This window comes from Brachycentrus maculatus, unplaced genomic scaffold (assembly GCF_059751285.1).
Source record: "Brachycentrus maculatus isolate JH-2025_06_01 unplaced genomic scaffold, ASM5975128v1 h1tg000138l, whole genome shotgun sequence".
NCBI lineage: Eukaryota > Metazoa > Arthropoda > Insecta > Trichoptera > Brachycentridae > Brachycentrus > Brachycentrus maculatus.
In genome coordinates, this window is record NW_028280891.1 from 1,308,644 (window position 1) to 1,333,930 (window position 25,287).

The window sequence follows — 25,287 nt, forward strand, 5'->3', positions numbered from 1 at the left end:
TTCAACATGTGTTTTCATAGAAATTATTATGCTAGCCTCGTTGCGGTCTCTGTCTGCGGTCGAAAGATATATAAGCCCGCTATATTTAGTGTGTATATATATTTATATATATATATATATATATATATATATATATATATATATATATATATATATATATATATGTATATATATTTATATATATATATATATATATATATATATATATATATATATATATATATATATATATATATATATATATATATATATATATATATATATATATATATATATATATATATATATATATATATATATATATATATATATATATATATATATATATATATATATATATATATATATATATATATATATATATATATATATATATATATATATATATATATATATATATATATATATATATATATATATATATACATATATATATATAAATGAGACAACATTTTGAGTGTGTCCAAATACTTGAGAATTTCAATAGAATGTCCAAGAATTTGAGCAGTGTGGTTGTCAATAATGGGTAGAATTGGTGAATGTTATACGTGTGTAAAGTGATCACTTAAACCAGCCTGTGATTGTCGTCAGCCCCGTAAATGCCCAGACTTCCATATTCTTCTTCATCTTTGATGAGATGTCAAAGAATAATATAAATATGAGTATGTGTGTGTGTGTGTGTGTGTGTATGTGAGTATCGGTAATGACAAAAAGCAGTCGCTGGCAGTAAATTAATGCGTAAAAGATGTACCAAGTAAATGTTATTTTTATTAAATGACTATTTTTCTGACTTTTACATGAAATCAAGCTAATTTGTTAAAAATTTAAAAGTGGATTGGAATTTTGCACGACACATATATAAATGTTTGTGTGTGCATATACGCACACATACAAGTGTATGTTCTCGCCACAAAATAAAAATTCGACCATATGTTCATGCGTTCATTTACGTTTAGATTTTTTTTAACATATGTATGTCGCTTTAAGCTACAATATTTATTCTAATATTTTTATTCTTAAACAAAAGTCTATTTCCATATATATTGTAATATTGATTGTTTGAATACAATTTACGTCTCACGGGTTTCGTGTAACGTATAATAATTTATTCACATTATTAATATCGTGTCATATATAAGAAATATTACCACAATGATATTTACATCTGCATATGTAGTAAAGCCATCATTACTTGAATATCCAACATATGTAATTTACTAATATGTAATATAATATATTATAAAAATAATATTTTAAAATTAATTATATGCAAATAATAATTAACTTAATATTTAGGAATGGTTAAACCCGTAATATTAATAAATAAATAAATACATTAATAAACAAAATGATTTTTCGTTCTAATATTTATTTAATATTATACAACTCTTTGTGAATAAAAAATACTGGTCAACTATCATTGTCATTCATCGTTCACTTTGTGTATTAAAACTTTGAAAAAAAAGTACTTCGTGCTAATGCTTTTAATATACAAAATAAAATTTTATCTTAATATAATAAGTTAAGTCTTTAAGTTTTCTTCATTTACAAAGAGTTCTCTAATCACTCTTATTTTTAATAAATACTTAAAAGTCCATGCAAACCACTTTCAACTCACCCTTAAGTATATATTATAAATTGATTATACATATTAATAATTCTAAACCTTTTAAGTGTTTTAATGCGTTGACATAATTGTCTTATATTACAACACCTACATATATATTCAATTCAAGTCAATAAACACCATTCATAAAAGGCAGACGTTTGGTCGAAGACATCTCACGACGAATAAATACCTCAGCATTTCGTCACAAACCAGATGTGTATAATTAGTCAGGTATTTTATTCTCGATTCGCATACATTTTGCAAGATTGCACTTTGTGTTATACAACAACTTCGATTAAATAATCGCTTAACCTGTATTTAATCAAAACTTAAATCTAATAAAAAATAGGAACTTGTGAAAACGAGTGATATTACTATCCTCATTTTGAAGATGTTTTTTGTTCAATTTAGAATTGAAGTATTTGAGACAAAAGCAAATATGTTCATTTAATTAAACTCTTTATAGGGTAAGCGTTTCGCAATTTTTTTAAAGCCTCCACTCGTTTGAGGGTGATTTTGGCTTTTTTAAACAAAATACATAGTAATAACAATAAATAATGTATATAAGAGGACATGGAGATATGGGAGGGAAAAAAATAATAACTATAATTAACTGATTAAATAAAACACTATAAAACTTTTCAATCCACATTATTTAAATCATATTAAAATGAGGACAATAAAAGTTATTGTAACCTTAAATGTTATTATGGAATGAGGATCACTTTTAATAAATAATAATAAAAACCCTTATCCACACCAAATGGTGCATAGGGCACTGCTTCATATAAGTGCAGTGTTATCTTGATCGTTTACACATGAAGGAAAGGTGATCAGCCCTCCGCTTCAGGTACCAGTCCAGGGTAATATTAAATAAATATTACAGTGAAAAAATCACTTATATTTATTTTACCCCCCCTGGGAATCGAACCTAGGACTTCCAGAACGGTAGCCGAGCGTGCTGACTATTACACTACGGAGGCGGACAAATCGGATCACTTATACACACATATATAAAAAAAATCGTATTGTTATACAATAAATGATTTTTTTTAATATATTTTAGAGTGGCATTTAATGAAGAGGAAAAAATATAAGGCGTTCCAAATTGATTCTTTTTCCTGGCCCATCCCAAATTATCTTCTTTTTCGACTGTTGGAGTCAGCTCTTCTCATCCTTAGGTTATAGGTCCTGCTGTCTTAGACAACATCACCTGGGCCTTGTCTTCGAATCAAATTGTATTTCTGCAGCATTCGTGAGTAATTTGGTCTTCCTCTAGATGTCTTTCGCGATAGGTCCGAGGCATTCCGAATACACCAGCGAAAAATTTATGAGGTAAAATTTTCATCACCATACGTGTTACCGTATATGTGCAATTCTGTACCCTATGTAAAAATTAATGTGGGTAAAATGAATTAATGAATTTCACACGGTCTTGAACGGGATCATTAAATTTAATTTAAATGTTTTTAGAATAATATTTTTCTCAATTAAGAACGAGAAAGAAATTAAGATGAAACTCACAATCCTTTAAATATTTCCATTAGTAATAGCATAACCGATATTACTCAAGGCCTTTTATTTGGGTGCTTCTTTCAGACCCATTAATGTTATGACTTTTTAATATTCAAAACCTTGAAACATAAGAAAATTGTCTGTGAATTTCATCCGAGTTTCCTGTGATAATTTTAATGCAAATTATTTGTAAATAATACTATTCGTCTCAGTATTTGTTTTTTTTTAAATTAAGGACTTTTACATCCGGGTATCAAGTTTTCAATCGATAAAAAAATATTTATTTTAATAAAAAACACACATAATGTATTGACATTCTTGAATTTGCTTTGTAACTTCTTAAGTGTGTTTGAGAAAAACGCATTTTTGCCAACGAATATTTTCTGTCTCAAAGTCGAAGGATTTTATGAGAATAATTTTACTTATGAATGATCAAAAATTATACTGACCAATCATATATTTAAAAGTAGTTTCTCTTGATAACGCAGTAGCATACAGAATATAACATCGTGTTTCTTTTTTATTTTTCCCATATTCACTTCTAATGGTGCAAAGGACACTGTCTTAGCTTTCTATGTCTATCTCGATTATTTGAAGACGGTTTTTCACTTAAGAAAGGAAAACATCGCGTCCGTACAAGGAAAGATATTATACATCATTAAATCGAAAAATATATCGATATTATAGAATTGTATGTTTGTTAGATAAACTCTAACGATAAAATAATAAAACAAGAACTTTGTACGTAGTATTTGTTATTATTTTATTTATTTTAATTTACCAGTAACCAGGTTACTTGTTACCGACATCGTAACGATGAAACCCGGTCACTGGTCAAATCAAATAAACGTGGAAAAAGCTATAAGTAGTTATTTTATTATTTTATTATGTGTATTTATTTTATTATATAAAATGCAGTCCCACCAAAAAATGTCAGTTTAAAACTTAAATCAAAGAAAACACCTGTATATGTGTATCTTTCACATGTATGTGCTTATTTTTATCAATGACTCGTATTTTTTCGTCACATTTCAGAATTTAAACGTCTTATTAGCATCCAAATTACCAGAAAATTTGGGGTCAGAGGTAACTAATCTTAAAATCAATAACATACACGTCGTGTCTTCAACACACGGTAGACAAGTTATTATTATTCAATTATTTCATAACGTTTAAAAACTAAGCTAGACTTTTTGTAAGTATATCCATAACTGACGAACATCACGAACATCTCGCCGGCAATTTCCAAACGAAGGAAATACCAACATTTACCGAAATTATTAGATATTGCCTGTACGTGAAACGTTACATAAGTGTCATCTGCTTTGTATTAGGAGAAAATTAGTGTCAAATCGTTGTGTAACATAACGTAACAATAATATGTGATTAAAATAATATGGGTATAATTTCTAATTGTAATGATTTTAAATACGAGGAAAACGGTGTGTTTAATATTTTTAATAAGATTATTTAAAAACGTCATCCGACGTAATGTCATAAAACTTACTTTCTATATTTTTTTCAATAATTGTCATATTTCAGAATTACGAACTCATCGCTTGTCAATGATTTCCCGTATTTATACGTTAGAGAGATTACTTGCTAAAGACTTAAAACTTAGTAAAAATATGGCATTTTCCTAACAAACGTAGATAATACTATTTATTTTTTAATATATCTACCTAACTTACAATCACGCTGCTTTCTCTTAGGGGTAGGCAGAGAGAATAGAACACCACACCTCTCACTCTTTGCAAACAACCTTCGCCTATTTCACATTTGTGCATCTCCTCAAACATACCCTCTGATTATTCCGACTCCTGACCTGACCACGCCAAGTATTTGAAATACTTGATGATGTCAATTTTTACTCATTCTTCCTCTGCTCCTATTTCAAACCACATTCACCTCATTAATTTGTGTTACTATCCTTTCTGTACTCATTCGATTCAATGCCCAAACCATTTCAACATACCTTTTTTAATTTTATCGATAATGCTTACCTCAGCCTTGCATTCTTACTTATATCTAACTAACCATCACGCCGCTTCACTGCAGGGGTAGGCAGAGAATCGAACGCCACACCACGCTGTCTTTGCAAACATTCTTCGGCTCTTCTACATTCATGCATCTCCTCATACATACCCGACGATTATTACGACTCCTGACCCGGCCTTTTTTAAGTATTTGACATACCTTATTGTACCAAGTTTTCCTCGGTCTTCCTCTGCTTTTTTTTACAAATACATTCGCCTCTTTTCTTCCTTATATCACTTGAGAAAATGCACTTCAAATGCATTCAGTCTACTTTAATCCTTCTTTTGCCAACTTCACTCCCATACATTAGTCTTGGAACTAGGACTCCATTGAGTACTGCCAGTTAAGCTTTTGATGATAGGGTTTTATTTGCTATAAGTGAAATATTTTTAATATTTTTCTTCGAAAAAAATCTTTCATCTGTGTTGGGACACTTATATCTTGATATATCGCCTATATGGATACAATGATGTGTTTGATTACTATCATATACACTTTCAACAAAAAGTATAAGAGTACAAACATACAACAGTGCAGTAAATATAACTTCATTTTTCCAACCTATTACAACGAATTATTTTATTTTTTAGATTGCAAGTTTTTTGCCTCTTCCTGGCTAAGAATAATTCAACGTCAATTACGGTATCATCTTGACCTATCACCTGAATTTTGAAATATTAATATATAATTACTTCCCTATTAAAAAATAATACTAAAATATTTATTTTACGTGAGTATTCTAAAATATATTTTTCTCGAGTCATTAGGTACTAGACATTTCAATGAGTACATATCATGCAAATTCTTCCTGGCTATAGATAATTGAAGACCATTAAAGAATCCACTTGACCTATAATTTTGTTGAATTGCGAACTTTGATTGCTATAAAAATTGAATTATGAGTATTTTACGGTTGTAATTTTTATTTAATTTCTTTTCTCTCAAGTTAGTTTAATGGCAGGATTTCATCATGAAGATGCCCTTGCCTGTCAGTATTTCCAAGTACTTAACCTTTTGATTTTTCTGAAGGCAAAGGATTTTATGAACAAATCAACGATTTCTTATAATCGACACGTTATCATTAAAAGTATGACAGGATTCTTTATCCCAATATTATTTTTTCATTTTAGAAATCGAATACTTCACGATCTTCTTCTTCTTCTTCTTCTTCTCCTTTTTGTAGATCCTAGGGATCTGTTTGTGCCTCCGCATGTCGCTTTACGTATTTCACGATCGAGTGATTTAATTTCAGTGAGTTATTTTAAACATTTCAGGCAAAAAACTGTATTCTACTAATACTGCTACTATTTATACCACTAAACCGCTCTCCGAAGGGGTAGGCAGAGAGGATTGAGAGCCACACTCATTTGACATGACATCTAGCTCTCTCTATATCCTGATTGATAACTCAAATCTTTCTTGGCGGTCTTCGTTATATTCTCCCATTTACATTTGTCAAATGTACTCTCTTAGTCATTCTCTCATCATCCATTCGCTCCAATTGTCTAAAATAACCATTCTTAATCTTTGCAATTATCCTTAGCATTTTCCCTTTGTAATATCTTTATTATTAATTTTGTCATATTATTCACAGATTTTATTGCAATGAAATGTTTTTTTAGCATTTTTTTTTAAATTAAAATAGTAATTTTTAACAAAAATATCCACAACATTTTGAGTGTGTCCAAATACTTGTTCACAAAATCTGGATTATCTCCAATTACAGGAGTTATTTTCATTTTATTTTTTGACATATCATCAAAGATGAAGAAGAATATGGAAGTCTATTAAAAGTTTTGTTGGATTTCAATCTTTATATTTTTCACAACACTTTACGTTAATTCATAAGGAAATAGTCAGATGTTGACTTAGTAGTATACAAGTGTATTACATAATAAACTATACGATGTAGGTAGACTCTCAACGTCATCTTGACACAAATTTCCGATTGGAAATTATTTTCGTTTGTTGAGAAATATGGGTAGGGTAAACTTATTGATTGAGAAATTACACTTTTCTTTTCTAGGCTCCGCCACTTTCTTCAAACAATAAACGTAACTGAATAGATATGTTCACACAGTGACGTGCGTTCCATGAAGGCACATAAGCAGTGCCTACCCAAATTTAGTGAAGAAAAAAAATATTGTAAAAAATGTGCGGTCAGATCTAAAAATTACATTAAATATGCGTTATTAAATTGTCAAGGGTTGAATTAAGTTTTTTTTAATATCAATTATATTTATCCGCCTCCGTAGTGTAATGGTCGGCATGCTCGCCTACCGTTCTGGAGGTCCTGGGTTCGATTTCCAGGGGGGTTTAATAAATATACGTGATTTTTTCACTCTAATATTTATTCAATATTACACTGGACTGGTACCTGAAGTGGAGGACTGATCACCTTTCCTTCATGTGTAATCGATCGAGATAACACTGCGTTTATATGAAGCAGTGCCCTATGCACCATAGGGGTGCGGTAAGGGATTTATTATTATTATTAATTATAAATTGATTAATTTTAGCCAAGTGCGCTAACCACTACACTACGAAGGAACACTAAAATAGGACGAAGAAAAAACAATTGTTTTTCATGTTAATATAAATGTATATTGTAATTTAATATTACTTTAAAATATACTTTTATTTTTATCCTTTAAATACAAACTACTTAATTAACTTACCATCACCCGTTTCTTCGCAAGAGCAGGTAGAGAATAGAACGCCACGCCACTCTGTCGTCGCAAATAAACTTCCCCTCTTTTTTTACATTCATGGATTTCCTCATACAACTCGCCCATTATTCCGACTTAATTATGCGTTATTAGACTGATTAATCAGTCTTGATAAAGAAGCGGTTAGCTTCAAAACCGGTAGACATTATAATTAAGTTAAAATAAGCTATTTAAAGTGATTTTGAAACAAAGTTACATTTTAATTATAAAATGGACAAAGTTAGTTCTTCAAATATAAATTATAATTATAACATGGTTATCAAGGCAAACAAAAATCAGTATCTTTATAAATTGATGTAATTCTATTAGTTAATTAGTTAAATATTTTTGAAAATATAGCATATTATAATAATACGCGTAATCTCGAGGAAAAATTGCTGTAAGATTTACATTTTCTTTGATTTTCATTTTAATGATCTGTTAAAACCCACGCCATCGTTGAAATCCTTGCTGAGTTAATATACTGCTTATTTAATGGTTATTTTATCTTTTAAGTTTCTATTCATGTGTTTATTTTATGTGAATTAATTATATCCGTGACATCATCGTCCATTGATGCTTTCGTGTAAGTCCAAGCACACCTTTTATTACGTATTTCTTTTATCGGAAATGTAATAAACAGTTATCATTATATCTTTTATTACGTACATAGATGACTAGAACATAATATAGCTTTAGAGTGCTCTGAAAGCTTCGACTATACGCCAGGTCAGGTTTGGAAGCTTTTGGCGCAACTATTTTTTTGCCATCTCAGCATAGACGAAGAAGAATATGGTAGTCTGGGTAATTACGGGGCTTACAACTGTAATAGGCTGGTTTATGTGACCTTACAGATGTGTAACATTCATCAATTCTACCTATGATTGTCAACCACGCTCCTCAAATTCTTGGAAATCTATAGAATTATTATAAACTTGTACCACCATAAATGTCTCAAGTAAATTCAATCAATATGTTTCTATACATATACGAGTATATACTATATACTATACGAGTATATTGTTCAAATTTGAAACATTTTGATTGAATTTACCTGAGACATAAATGTTGGTATGTGTTAATAATCATTAACCTTTTTAAATAGACAATGCCACAAAACTTTCGTTGGTAATTGTTAAAGCTATGCTTTATCGTGTTATGCGTATTACAAAATCAAAGAGTAAACCTTGTTATGCAGTTTGCGTGTAAACAGGCGCATTCGCCTATTTTTTCAAAAAAGCTTCAGAGTTCCAAAAAATTGAGTAGTGCGATTGTCAATAGTAGTGAGTAGTGCGGTTGTCTTAAGTAGTGCGAAATTACTCATCGGGAATATTATGTGACTTAAGTACAATAATATGTTTTGAAATAAATAAATAAAAATATAAATATAAATAAATACATTATTTCGGCATTCACTTTGTGGTAAGACATTATGAAATTGTAAAAGAAAAACAATTATTTTATACAACTTTATTACAAGTTTATTTTATTATAATGACTAGTTTCGGAAACTATGCTTCCATTTTCATGTCTAAATATAAACTTATATTTAGACTTGAAGATGGAAGCATAGCTTCCGAAAATAGTCATTGTAATAAAATAAACTCAAGTAGTAAAAAACAAGTGTTTTTTTACAAATACATATTCCTTACTTGGAGCCTTCCTTCTTCCCTTTTAACATTTCACCATGATAAAATTAGATTTTTCATGTATGTATTATTTTTCTAGCTGCTCGTATCAGCACGGTGCGACGCCATGTCCGCGCAGGAGGTGAACCGAGCCCTGGAGCTGGCCGAGCCGCAGTTCTCGCTGGAGGACGAGCTCGAGGAGACGGTGAGCTTCATGCGCGGCGCCCGCCAGCTGCGCCAGGCCAACAGCATCGGCCACACGCACATCGAGGCCATCGACGTGCAGTGCACCGACCGCGGCATGGACATCACCATCGACTTCGCGGAGCCCTTCGGAGGGGTCGTCTACAGCAAGGGATACTTTGGCGACCCCAAATGCAAGTGAGTTGACCCTGCGAATCTGGCAATGGTATGAAAGTGTAGCCATAACACATCATTCTTCAGTAATTCCTTCTCTGTCCAAGCGGCCAGACTATGGAATTAATTACCCCTCCGCGTAAACAAATACACCTTCTCTAATAACTTTTGAGAAACGTTCGTCGTCTATTAATGATTATAATCCTAACTGTCCATTAAACGTCCTCCCTTAGTTTTCCCTCTACCTCCTTACCTAAACTCCCTTTTTCCTTTGCTCTCCTTATTATCATCTTTTGAAATTTATGTTTTTTTAAATGTTCAAGTACTATCTTCCATCTGATTGTAAACAGCTATATATGGTCTCAAACGTTTTGATCAATGTCACTAGTGTGTTTTTGGTTTTTTGGAAGATATTATAAGCCCGCCAATGTACTTTTTTCTTTTCTGTACAAATAAAGTGAAAAAGCCGAACGTGGATATTATTTTTTTTTCCTTAAAGGTTTTTTGTAGGTACTTTGTAGCACATTTTATAAAATAAAACTAAAACATCGTTTTAAACCACTGTTATTTTTGGTACTTGTTTCGATAAGGAGAACTTTCTTAATAAGTTTTACTTAGGCAGAAATCCAACTCCGCATCCAAGTATCCATCCTTCTTTCTACACCTAATTCTAGAATTGCGGTCATAATTTGTATAATGATAAAGCTAAACGCATTTCAACTAAAAATTTATTAATTGTAGTTATTATTTTATTTGTAAATAAACATAAAACTTAAAACTGGCAGAAACATCTCACTGGGTGACTGCCAAATATTTTTTTTTTAAATAAATGAACCTGGTTTGATATGATTCATGGAGGGAATAGAAAAGTAAACATTCCATAATTTAGCGATTTTGGAAAATAAAAAGCATCGAGACCAAATTGAAATATTTTTAAAAACCAATTGAATTTAATTAAAAGCCTTTTTTAATTTTCTTTATTCCTAGTAATAATATAAACAAAAGCTGTACACCTCCATCCTCTCTCATTTTAAACCTCACTTGAATGTCCACTCTTTAATCCCACCTAACGATGAATATTAAAGTCAATTATTTGTATTTGCGATTTGATTGACTTTTCCTCATTTTAGGTACGTGTCGTACGGAGGCAGTCAGACCCGCTACTCCTTCTCCGTACCGCTCAAGGGATGCGGCTCCAGACCCTCGTGCAGGGCTTGTGGGACCATCGACAACGTCCTCATCATCCAAGCCGACGACACCGTGCAGGAAATATGGGACACCGCGCGCAAGGTATACCAATACTTCAGTCCTCCCAGCAATGAGCAAATGCTGAGAAGTTCCTGTTTGGCCCACACTAGATTATCCCTCCTGTTCCCAACACAGATTCAAATAAAACATATTTAATTAGCTAGAAGAAACAAAAATCCACTAAATGATATATAAACCTTGTACATAATTAGCAAGGTAAATAATAAATGCAATTCCCATCTTAAAAAAAAAACAATACTTCACTGTCCCAAAGTTGAATGCGAAATGGTTCCTTCTTGTACTCAGCAATGAGCAAGTGCTGACAAGTTACTGACTGGCCACACTAATTATCCCTCCTGTTTCCAACAGATTAAAATAAAACATGATTTTAGCCAGAAGAAAAAAATAATAAAATAATCCACTAATAAATAATTAGCAAAATAAATAATAAATGCAGCTCCCATCTAAAAAAAATACTCATTTATTCAAATCTTCTTCTTCATGAGCCCTCTGTACTCCACTGCTAGATATAGGCCTCTTCCCCTTTTTTTGATTTCCTCTAGTCGATTGCTACTTGCAGCCAGTTTTTACCCCCCACAGCGACTATGTCGTCGGACCATCTCTTTTGGGGTCTTCCGACACCTCTTTTGTTCTCCCAAGGTCTCCATTGTAAAATTCTTGGGATTCATATTGTGGGGTCCTGTCTTGTAATATGCCCTGCCCATTGCCATTGATTTTTGTAACGCGATCCATGATATCCTCTACTCTAATTTTTTTCTGGTACCCTCATTTTTTTTTTATCCATCAGACTTAAATCAAGCATGGATTTTTCCATGAACCACTGTGTCCACTTGAGCTTTTCCCTTTAGCACTTTATTCGAATGACTTGATTTAACTGTTCTGTAAAATTCCCAAATAAAATATATATTTTGTTGATTCCAGGTGTCCTGTTCCCGCGGAGATGATGCCGACAAGACGGTGGTGTTCAAACCATTCGTGGTAGACATGTTGGAAGTAGTTAATGTACCAACTGCCCAAGGAAGTGTGGAGTGCTGGATGGATATCCAAAAGGGTGTTTACCCCAGTGTGAGTGCCAATTCACTTTACCCCTTCACCTTATTATCCGGCGGTATCTCTACGACTCCAATTGTAATCCGGTCTTCCTTCAACCCTCTCCTCGAGAATTTTAAGTTTATATTAGAACTTTTAATCTAATTTTATTTCTATATCTATTGTATTCTTGCCAATGCCCTTTTATTATAACCTAAAATAAAATGTATACCCACACACAGGCCATGCCTTTGTGGGATTTTTTTTGTATTATTTTTTTATATTTGTAATAATAATAAATTGTGAAATGCAAAATAATTTGAAATAAAAATAAAAATTAGCTGTATCAACCTAGTAATTTAAAATGAAAGATCGTTGTTCGATTTTATATTTTTAAAGCAGAACTTTGACCTTTTTGTATTTTTGACTCGATCAGATTTCACCCCTGAGCGGCACTATCAAAATAGGAGAAGAGATGTCCATTCTGGTATACCTGAAGGATCCGAAGAAGCAGTATGACCTGAGGATTCGAGACTGCTGGGCCTACGACGCCGAGGACTATGAAGACCAGAAGACCAACAAACTTCAACTGACCGACAAAGAAGGATGTCCCAAGTAAGCCTTTAAGAACATTAAAATATGCTTCTTCTCTTTTCCTTCTTTTTGGGGTATGCCTGTTTTTAAGAGGGATTATCGCTTCCTGTGATATCAATTCCCAGCTGTCAATCCATTTCTTTGGTGGTCTGCCCGGGAGTCGTCTTCCTTGGGGTCGGGCGTGCAATGCAAGTGAAGGATCTCAGGATGATGAATATTACTGATATATGAGATAGGAAATGGGGAAGGACTAGTAAGTGTGTATAACACTATAGATGAAAAGTAGAACAGCAACAAAGATTGGGACACTCAGGGTTGAATTTTCGCCCTCGTACTAGCTTCTTATACCATTACTTCGTATTTTTCATTCTCTGAACAGGTGAGAATATTGGTCTGATTTATTTAAAGTGAATTTAAACATCCGCTACACCACACAGTGCGTTATTTTGGCAATCTAGCGGTACATTATTATTTTTTTCGATGGCTTATATTTTGAAAAACATATTTTATTCCAATAGCAAACAAAACATTTTACATATTTCATTTACGAATGTATACCTTTCTTTTACAAACATTTTTAATGACGTTTTATGCATATATGCATCTACAACAAATATTAAAATACAATAAATATCTGCCAAAACATATAAGTGTAAATACAAACACATTTAATTGTGACCTCTGTTCATGGATCAAGTTGTTTTAATAAATAATAATAATAATAACCATATCCGCTCCCTAGGTGGAGCATATGGAGTCCACAAACTGTCTCCAGGCTTTTCTGTCGGCTGCCAGCTCCCTTGCATCCTCCCAAGTCAGATCCGCGTCGCGAAGTTCTGACGAGAACTGCCGACGAATTGTCAGCAATGGTCGTCCTGGGCGGCGCGAACCTGATGCCTTGTAAAAGAGGCAAGCTTGATTAAGGCTCTCAGGAGGCATGCGGAGTACGTGGCCAAGCCAACTGAATCGCCTTTTTTTGACGACAGTTGTGACCAAGATTTGCTGCGTCCTACGCCTTATCTCTTCATTCCTCACAAAGTCAAACCACCGCACGCCTAAGATTCTCCGCAAACACCTGTTCTCAAAGCTTAGTACACGGCTGCTTTGGGCCCTTGTAAGGTGCCATGTTTCACAGCCGTATAAGAGAACAGGAGCAATGCAGGCATTGTATAGGCGGCATTTGGTTTTCACCGAGTATAAATCCGATCTCCAGACAGCCTTCATACTGTTGAATGCGGACCCAGCGAGTCCTAATCGCACTCCCAGTTCCTTTTGAAGGCTGCCATTTTTAAGTTGTTTAATTGTTTAGTTGTTTAGTTGTTTTAATACCCATTGTATTATATTTTTTCTATAAAACAAATAATATATGATAAATACAAAATGTTCACTCAATCATGTATTTTATTAGTGATAGTATCCAAAACCCTACTAAAACCGATATACTTTAAGCGTAATAATAAAGTACCCCTAGATTGCCAAAATAACGCACTGTGCACCGTACAAATTACTAACGTGGATTTTTTCAGAAAAAAGAAGCTCGTATCAACGTGGCAGACGACTAGGAACACGGGGTCTAGCGGAGCGACAGTGATCGCTTGGAATAAAATCAGTGCTTTCAAATTCCCCGACCGAGAGCAAGTATTCTTGACGTGCAACATTGAGGTAAATAGTGTTACTCTCCCCTTTTCCACGAAGTCAAACAGCACAATCCGTTGAACGTGTATGATAATTCCATCACAATTTACAGATTTGCTCGGGGCAATGCCAAGGAGCCTGCTCTAGTGAAGAGATAATAACTACAGTGACAACATCGAGACCGAACTGTTATCCAGGGTCGAGAGATCCAAGATGCCCTGTAGTCGATACTCCGAGGCCTCTCGAGCCGTGTTTCCCCGGGTCTAAGGATCCGAGATGTCCGCAGCCAACTTCCCCACCGGCGCCCAGATGCTATCCTGGATCGACGGACCCGAGATGTCCACAAACGACTACACCTGCTCCATTAAGATGTTATCCAGGATCAACTGATCCTAGATGTCCGCAAACAACAACGCTTCCTGCACCTAGATGTTATCCTGGATCGACCGATCCTAGATGCCCACAACCGACAACACCGCCTGCACCTAGATGTTATCCTGGATCGACAGATCCTAGATGCCCGCAACCGACAACACCACCTGCACCTAGATGTTATCCTGGATCGACAGATCCTAGATGCCCGCAACCGACAACACCACCTGCACCTAGATGTTATCCTGGATCGACAGATCCTAGATGCCCGCAAACAACAACGCCTGCACCCTTAAGATGTTTCCCAGGTTCATCTGATCTTAGGTGCCCACAAATACAACCAACACCTGATCCATTGAGGTGCTACCCAGGATCAACTGATTCCAGATGTCCTCAAACTACTCCACAGCCACCTAGATGTTACCCCGGATCCACGGACCCAAGATGCCCAAAACCACTACCATCCAGCACTAGGGCTCCGACCACGTATCTGCCTCCAACAACCCAACTGCAGTGCTATCCTGGCTCGAGAGATCCAAGATGCCCACAAACAAAACCACCTCCTTCTCCTTTGCAATGTTACCCTGGTTCAACTGATCCTCGTTGCCCGCAACCGACAACACCACCTGCACCGAGATGTTATCCAGGATCAACTGATCCTAGATGCCCACAAACAACAACGCCTGCACCCTTAAGATGTTTCCCAGGATCCACAGATCCTCGTTGCCCGCAACCAACAACACCACCGGCGCCCAGATGCTATCCTGGATCGACAGATCCTAGATGCCCACAAACGACTACACCTGTTCCATTAAGATGTTATCCAGGATCAACAGATCCTCGTTGCCCGCAACCAACAACGCCTCCTGCACCTAGATGTTATCCTGGATCGACCGATCCTCGTTGCCCGCAACCGACAACGCCACCTGCACCTAGATGCTATCCTGGATCGACAGATCCTAGATGCCCACAAACGACTACACCTGCTCCATTAAGATGTTTCCCAGGTTCATCTGATCCAAGGTGTCCACAAACAACAACTACTACCTTAAGGTGTTTCCCAGGATCGACAGATCCTAGATGTCCACAAACGACTACACCTGCTCCATTAAGATGTTATCCAGGATCACCTGATCTCCGCTGCCCACGACCTCCACCTTCCTCCACAAGGGCTCCTCAAACATATTTGCCACCCACATCTACACCAGCACCCTTAAGATGTTTCCCAGGTTCACCTGATCCTAGGTGCCCACAAACCACTACCGCCTTAAGATGTTTCCCAGGATCAACAGACCCTCGTTGCCCGCAACCGACAACACCACCTGCACCTAGATGTTATCCTGGATCGACAGATCCTAGATGCCCACAAACGACTACACCTGCTCCATTAAGATGTTATCCAGGATCAACTGATCCTAGATGTCCGCAACCGACAACACCACCTGCACCTAGATGTTATCCTGGATCGACAGATCCTAGATGCCCACAAACGACTACACCTGCTCCATTAAGATGTTATCCAGGATCAACTGATCCTAGATGTCCGCAACCGACAACACCACCTGCACCTAGATGTTATCCTGGATCGACAGATCCTAGATGTCCACAACCGACAACACCACCTGCACCTAGGTGTTATCCTGGATCGACAGATCCTAGATGCCCACAAACAACAACGCCTGCACCCTTAAGATGTTTCCCAGGGTCAACAGATCCTCGTTGCCCGCAACCGACAACAACACCTGCACCTAGATGTTATCCTGGATCGACAGATCCTAGATGCCCACAAACGACTACACCTGCTCCATTAAGATGTTATCCAGGATCGACTGATCCTAGATGTCCACAACCGACAACACCACCTGCACCTAGATGTTATCCTGGATCGACAGATCCTAGATGCCCACAAACAACAACGCCTGCACCCTTAAGATGTTTCCCAGGATCAACAGATCCTCGTTGCCCGCAACCGACAACAACACCTGCACCTAGATGTTATCCTGGATCGACAGATCCTAGATGCCCACAAACAACAACGCCTGCACCATTAAGATGTTATCCAGGATCGACTGATCCTAGATGCCCACAAACAACAACTACTGCCTTCAGATGTTTCCCAGGATCGACAGATCCTAGATGCCCACAAACGACTACACCTGCTCCATTAAGATGTTATCCTGGATCACCTGATCTCCGCTGCCCACGACCTCCACCCTCATCCACAAGAGCTCCTCAAACGTATTTGCCACCCACATCCACGCCAGCACCCTTAAGATGTTTCCCAGGTTCACCTGATCCTAGATGCCCACAAACAACGACTGCCTTTAGATGTTTCCCAGGATCAACAGATCCCAGATGCCCACAAACAACAACCCCTGCACCCTTAAGATGTTTCCCAGGCTCGCCTGATCCTAGGTGCCCACAAACAACTACTACCTTTAGATGTTTCCCAGGATCAACAGATCCTAGATGTCCACAAACAACAACGCCTGCACCCTTGAGATGTTTCCCAGGCTCAACTGACCCTAGATGCCCACAAACAACTTCTGCCTTTAGATGTTTCCCAGGATCAACAGATCCTCGATGCCCACAAACAACAACCCCTGCACCTTTAAGATGTTTCCCAGGCTCGCCTGATCCTAGGTGCCCACAAACCACAACTACTGCCTTCAGATGTTTCCCAGGATCGACAGATGCTAGATGCCCACAAACGACTACACCTGCTCCATTAAGATGTTATCCAGGATCAACCGATCCCAGATGTCCTCAAACAACAACGCCTCCTGCACCAAGATGTTATCCTGGATCGACAGATCCTAGATGCCCACAAACAACAACGCCTGCACCATTAAGATGTTTCCCAGGTTCATCCGATCCTAGGTGCCCACAAACAACAACTACTGCCTTCAGATGTTTCCCAGGATCGACAGATGCTAGATGCCCACAAACGACTACACCTGCTCCATTAAGATGTTATCCAGGATCAACCGATCCCAGATGTCCTCAAACAACAACGCCTCCTGCACCAAGATGTTATCCTGGATCGACAGATCCTAGATGCCCACAAACAACAACGCCTGCACCATTAAGATGTTTCCCAGGTTCATCCGATCCTAGGTGCCCACAAACAACTACTGCCTTCAGATGTTTCCCAGGATCGACAGATCCTAGATGCCCACAAACGACTACACCTGCTCCATTAAGGTGTTATCCTGGATCACCTGATCTACGCTGCCCACGACCTCCACCCTCATCCACAAGAGCTCCTCAAACATATTTGCCACCCACATCCACGCCAGCACCCTTAAGATGTTTCCCAGGTTCTCCTGATCCTAGGTGCCCACAAACAACTACTGCCTTTAGATGTTTCCCAGGATCAACAGATCCTAGATGCCCACAAACAACAACACCTGCGCCCTTAAGATGTTTCCCAGGCTCACCTGATCCTAGGTGCCCGCAAACAACAACTGCCTTTAGATGTTTCCCAGGATCAACAGATCCCAGATGCCCACAAACAACAACCCCTGCACCCTTAAGATGTTTCCCAGGCTCGCCTGATCCTAGGTGCCCACAAACAACTACTGCCTTTAGATGTTTCCCGGGATCAACAGATCCTCGATGCCCACAAACAACCACGCCTGCACCCTTAAGATGTTTCCCAGGCTCACCTGATCCTAGGTGCCCGCAAACAACTACTGCCTTTAGATGTTTCCCAGGATCAACAGACCCTAGATGCCCACAAACTACAACGCCTGCACCCTTAAGATGTTTCCCAGGCTCGCCTGATCCTCGGTGCCCACAAACAACTACTGCCTTTAGATGTATCCCAGGATCAACAGATCCTAGATGCCCACAAACGACTACACCTGCTCCATTAAGATGTTATCCAGGATCGACCGATCCCAGATGTCCGCAAACAACAACGCCTCCTGCACCAAGATGTTATCCTGGATCGACAGATCCTAGATGCCCGCAAACAACAACGCCTGCACCATTAAGATGTTTCCCAGGTTCATCCGATCCTAGGTGCCCACAAACAACAACTACTGCCTTCAGATGTTTCCCAGGATCGACAGATCCTAGATGCCCACAAACGACTACACCTGCTCCATTAAGATGTTATCCTGGATCACCTGATCTCCGCTGCCCACGACCTCCACCCTCATCCACAAGAGCTCCTCAAACATATTTGCCACCCACATCCACGCCAGCACCCTTAAGATGTTTCCCAGGTTCTCCTGATCCTAGGTGCCCACAAACAACTACTGCCTTTAGATGTTTCCCAGGATCAACAGATCCTAGATGCCCACAAACAACAACGCCTGCACCCTTAAGATGTTTCCCAGGCTCATCTGATCCTAGGTGCCCGCAAACAACTACTGCCTTTAGATGTTTCCCAGGATCAACAGATCCCAGATGCCCACAAACAACAACACCTGCACCCTTAAGATGTTTCCCAGGCTCACCTGATCCTAGGTGCCCACAAACAACTACTGCCTTTAGATGTTTCTCAGGATCAACAGATCCCAGGTGCCCACAAACAACAACACCTGCACCCTTAAGATGTTTCCCAGGCTCACCTGATCCTAGGTGCCCGCAAACAACAACAGCCTTTAGATGTTTCCAAGGATCAACAGATCCCAGATGCCCACAAACAACAACCCCTGCACCCTTAAGATGTTTCCCAGGCTCACCTGATCCTAGGTGCCCACAAACAACTACTGCCTTTAGATGTTTCCCAGGATCAACAGATCCTAGATGCCCACAAACAACAACACCTGCACCCTTAAGATGTTTCCCAGGCTCGCCTGATCCTAGGTGCCCACAAACAACTACTGCCTTTAGATGTTTCCCAGGATCAACAGATCCTAGATGCCCACAAACAACAACACCTGCACCCTTAAGATGTTTCCCGGGGTCTTCTGATCCCAGATGCCCACAAACAACGACGCCCACTCCATTGCAGTGCTACCCAGGATCACCCGATCTCCGCTGCCCACGGCCCCCACCTTCAAGCACAAGGGCTCCTCAAACATATTTGCCACCTACATCCACCCCAGCCCCTCTTAGGTGCTTCCCAGGCTCCCAAGACCCTAGATGTCCTCAACCAACAACACCCGCTCCGTTGAGATGTTTCCCAGGCTCCCAAGACCCTAGATGTCCTCAGCCAACAACACCCGCTCCCTTGAGATGTTTCCCAGGCTCCCAAGACCCTAGATGTCCTCAGCCAACAACACCCGCTCCCTTGAGATGTTTCCCAGGCTCCCAAGACCCTAGGTGTCCTCAGCCAACAACACCCGCTCCCTTGAGATGTTTCCCAGGCTCCCAAGACCCTAGGTGTCCTCAGCCAACAACACCCGCTCCCTTGAGATGTTTCCCAGGCTCTCAAGACCCTAGGTGTCCTCAGCCAACAACACCCGCTCCCTTGAGATGTTTCCCAGGCTCCCAAGACCCTAGGTGTCCTCAGCCAACAACACCCGCTCCCTTAAGATGTTTCCCAGGCTCCCAAGACCCTAGATGTCCTCAACCAACAACACCCGCTCCCTTGAGATGTTTCCCAGGCTCCCAAGACCCTAGGTGTCCTCAGCCAACAACACCCGCTCCCTTGAGATGTTTCCCAGGCTCTCAAGACCCTAGGTGTCCTCAGCCAACAACACCCGCTCCCTTGAGATGTTTCCCAGGCTCCCAAGACCCTAGGTGTCCTCAGCCAACAACACCCGCTCCCTTGAGATGTTTCCCAGGCTCCCAAGACCCTAGATGTCCTCAACCAACAACACCCGCTCCCTTGAGATGTTTCCCAGGCTCCCAAGACCCTAGATGTCCTCAGCCAACCACACCCGCTCCCTTGAGATGTTTCCCAGGCTCCCAAGACCCTAGGTGTCCTCAGCCAACAACACCCGCTCCCTTGAGATGTTTCCCAGGCTCCCAAGACCCTAGATGTCCTCAGCCAACCACACCCGCTCCCTTGAGATGTTTCCCAGGCTCCCAAGATCCTAGATGCCCACAACCTACACCAAGCTCGTGCTATCCTGGCTCAAGAGATCCAAAATGTCCACAAATTTACGCTCCAAGCAGTACTAAACCACCATCAACATATCTCCCACCTTTCCCTTCGTCTAGAAACAATGATATCGATGATTACAATTCAGAAGGATCAGAAATAGTCAAACAAGTCATCCGAGAACTGAATGGTGATAAATTAGTATATGATGAATATGCAGATGATGAAAATTCTCTTGCTGAGTCGAGAATCCACAGTGAAACAGTTTCACGTGAGTACACTGCATCACTTTCCTAATCAAACAGAATACAAATTCGCTCGTCAATGTTTTAGAATTAAATTAATACGTGCAAAAACTATCTTTATCTTACAGGTGACTCTGAACCTGTGAACCATCCCAGATCTTTGCATTCCATACGAAGAAGGGATACGAGCAATTCTGGGAGTGGCGAAATGAAAGAGACAACGATTTTCACATCTGGATACCTCATGGCAACCTGCGGTGCTGTAGCTATAGTTGCGATGGTTAGCGTGTTGGCATATGTAGGCAGAAGACACACACTCGCTAGGAGAAACAAGGTTATCAGCTGTACCCCAGAACTCCATTGTCCAGCTTAAATTATACAATACAGTTACCATGACCTGTTGCTTTGGGTTTATACAAATGTGGCCAGTATTATGAAACGAATATCTTTTCAATTGCTTTTGCTGTGAGAAATATAGTATCATTGCTTCAAGCAATACAAACAACTTTATTTTTAGTAAATTTAAACAAATTTTGTACTTAAATACGTGTAACTCCTTCATTATTGTCACGAAAACAAATAATTTTAGTAGAATCATAAATTGTATTATGATGTTTACATATATTGATACCACTCAAAATATTCAATGAAAAAATTCATAGAAAATTTACATCTCAATCATTTATTTAAACATAGTAATATAAAAAAAATTAAGTTTTAACTTTGTTATTTTAGTGAATAAAAAGTCATAATACTCTTTATAAAATTTTGCTGCCAGTTATTATATGTTCTAACATTCAATATCCCATAGCTTTATTAATTGAAAAAAAAAATGGAATAATAAATATTGAAAAAAATATATGTATTTGAACACCTCATTGCAAAAGTACACAAGAAGATATTTGTACACGTGACAGATATAATGATTATATTATTACGAAGAAATTATATGAGTGCCATAGTTTAACCTCCATTCACCCGCGAGTGAATCGGTTTTTAATCAATAATTTACAATAATACCTGTCACTGCCTCGTGTAAAAGTAAAGATCCACACGGATATCCTGAGATACTCGTACGGATTTAGAAATTCTGTATTTATAGATGTCACTTTTTGAATTACGATGTATAATTTTGTATATTGTGTATTTTTTTTATATAAACAATTAAGAGTAAGTTCATATTGAACTGCATATTGTAGTTCTATGATTGTAAATGAAATAATGTACATCTCTTACGTAATTGATAAATGTATACTTCAAAAATTAAAAACGTGTTTTATTTTATAGTAACCCTAGCTAAACTATATTTGCTTTAAGTTTTGTACTGACATTTCTTGGTGGAACTGCATTTTATATAATAAAATAACAACTATGTAATTTTTTCCACATGAATTTTATTTGACCAGCAACCGGGTTTCGTCGTAGCCGACATCATCAGACGGGTAATGTCGGTTATGATGAAACCCGGTTGCTAGTCAAATAAAATTAATGTGGAAAAAATTACATAGTTGTTATACACAGTCCGCCTCCGTAAATTAATAGTCAGCACGCTCGGCTACTCTACTGGAGGTCCCGGGTTCGATTCCCAGGGGGGGGTCAAATAAATACGTGATTTTTTCAGTAATATTTATTCAATATTACCCTGGACTGGTACCTGAAGTGGTTGGCTGATCACCTTTCCTTCATGTGTAAACGATCGAGATAACACTGCATTTATATGAAGCAGTGCCCTATGCACCATCGGGGTGCAGATAAGGGTTTATTACATTATTATTACAAATCGTAATAATTTTATTTTAATTTCAATAATTGTAATGTAATAATTTTATTTTAATTTTAATGACCTGATGATGGAATGATTTTCCGAAACCGGTAGTCACATATAAGTGTTTAAAAAAGTGGTATTACACAAAGTAAACAATGGATGGTAAGGAGAGTGTTTTCTTATACATATAGTTCAGTTGCAATATGCATCATTAGATAATTGCAACAATACATCATTTTATATACATATTGATGAAATTATCCACCTAGTGTAGTGGTTAGCGTGTTTGCCAACAGTTCGTGAGGGTTCTGGGTCCAATTTCCAGTGGGAATAAAATAAATATGTGACTTTTCAATTTGAAATTTATTTAATATCAAGCTGGTCTGGTACCAAGAGAGCGGGATCGATCACCTTGTCTTCATGTAACTAACAAACAAGCTAAGACTGCCTCAATATGATGCAGTGCCCTATGCACCATTGGGTGCAGATAAGGTTTAGAGAAGAAGGAAGAACATTCTACATAGTGCTCGAGAGCAATAAAAATAAATTATTTATTGATTTGGCGTTCAATTTGTAGAACTCCATTTTAATTTATGTATTAATTTAAAATCAAACACAGATTCGTTTGATAATGACACAAATTCGTTTGATAATGCCCTAACAAGGCGAAACAATTGTCACAATATAATTTTTTATGTGTTTTTGTTAATAAAATACAACTTAGTAGACTCAAAAATCTGTGTTTGATTTTAAATTAATACATAATAAAAATAAAAGTCAAAACAAAATATAACATTTTTAAAAGATTTTCAAATGATAGCATAATATATTTCTTTTTAATTTAAGTTGAGTGCTTTAATTATTGGCGCCATCTTCAGATAGGTTGTGCTCCTTCTACGCCTTATATCATTGTGGTGTAAAGTTGATCGTTAATTACACAAAGGCAAGGTGACAAGTCCTTCATTCTTGATTTTGAATCCAAGTATGTATCTTGATGGATTCTTGGATTTGAGAGATGAATATATTCAAAAGGGTATAGATACATATACATATCATATTCACCAAGTAAAATTAATTTTCCAGTAATTAAAAATGGATAGATATTACCACAAAGACTGCAGAATCAATTTACGAGGATATATATTAAAAGTAACAATTATATTTATCGAGGGTTAAAATAGATTCCACTTTTTTAAGGAATAACCCGCAATGCTTCTACTTTCAGAGGCTTTTCTGCATGTAGGATAGTAAGAAAAGGGAAGATAAATGTGAAAAATACATCACAAATGCCCAGACCAATTGAAAATAAATCTTTCTCTAATTTCTTTTGCAATTGGCGGGAATCGAACCCGCAATGCAGTTTCGCAGTTGATCGTCTACTCAACTACGCCACGGCGCCTGCCCTTGAGAAATAAAATAAAAAAATTATAATTAAAATGTAAATTTCTTTTAAAATCACTAAAATTTTATTATAACTTAATTATAATGTCTACCGGTTTCGAAGCTTACCGCTTCTTTATCAAGACTGATTAATGGTGATTTTAATATAAAGTTACATTTTAATTGTAAAATGGAAAATCACAAAGTTAGTGCTTCAAATATAAATTATAAAATAAAAATTGTTTGTAATAATTGTCTTTTTCTTCATATCTCTAGACTCTTCTAGAGTTGAATTGGGTATATGGGCACTTACAAAGATGTGAACATACTTTTTTTTTTTCACATATCGCTCACTCCTTTCAAGAACGTCATAAATCATTAAACTTGATTTTTCAGGAGAATGTTAGTAAAGTTAAAAAATATAACACAATGTATTAAAAATATATATCAAACCATTTATTGAACTTTTTACTGTGCAACAGATCTTTTTAGGTAAAACCTGAAGGTCTTTTCTCCATTTGAAAAATATTTAATGTATTTAAAAAAAGAATTTAACAATACCTTTTCTTCAAAATACAAAAACAACACTTTCTGCCCTGTAGCGGGTAAATATCAAGTTAAAAATATGCCTCTTTTGCTGGGATATAGTACATTTTCTAGGTATTCCGAAAACATGCACAACTAAAAATTGAGGATTTTTGATTTATGACGTTCTTGAAAGGAGTGAGCGATATATACATAGTAAGATCACAAATAATGTGCCCTCACTGGGATTTCCTGTGACGAGGGCACAACTTACAATGATTTATTAATTACATTACCGTCATGATTTTATAAATTATTTATTAATTACATTATCGTCATGAGGCAGGCAATTATGGAAGCATGGCCAAATAAACAATTTCGGTTTCAACCAACCTCCATTATTCATTTGTTTTTAAACTTATATTGGTAATGCACACAGTGATCCATGGTAAGATCCATAAGAGATAAAATGAGAAATGAGAAAATTAGGAGTAGAACCAGAATAGGATATCATGGACCGCGTAGCAAGACTGAATTGGCAATGGACAGGACATAATGCAAGATGATAAGATGGACCCTTAAAATTTTATGACAGATATCTTGAGAGAATAAGAGAGG

At 37.2% G+C, this 25,287-nt stretch overlaps 1 protein-coding gene across 1 annotated transcript in view; it reads left to right on the top strand.

The window, feature by feature from the left end:
• The window catches only part of zye (zona pellucida domain-containing protein zye), a 72,999-nt gene extending 50,730 nt beyond the window's left edge, over positions 1–22,269 (top strand). Inside the window, exons 3-9 of the mRNA XM_088260568.1 lie at positions 9,598–9,878; positions 10,985–11,144; positions 12,045–12,188; positions 12,589–12,767; positions 14,273–14,408; positions 14,494–21,025; positions 21,128–22,269. Of these exons, the coding sequence (XP_088116694.1) occupies positions 9,598–9,878; positions 10,985–11,144; positions 12,045–12,188; positions 12,589–12,767; positions 14,273–14,408; positions 14,494–21,025; positions 21,128–21,372 (7,677 nt within the window). The 3' untranslated portion in view covers positions 21,373–22,269. The remainder of the gene's footprint in view (positions 1–9,597; positions 9,879–10,984; positions 11,145–12,044; positions 12,189–12,588; positions 12,768–14,272; positions 14,409–14,493; positions 21,026–21,127) is intronic.
• Positions 22,270–25,287: the final 3,018 nt, after the last annotated feature.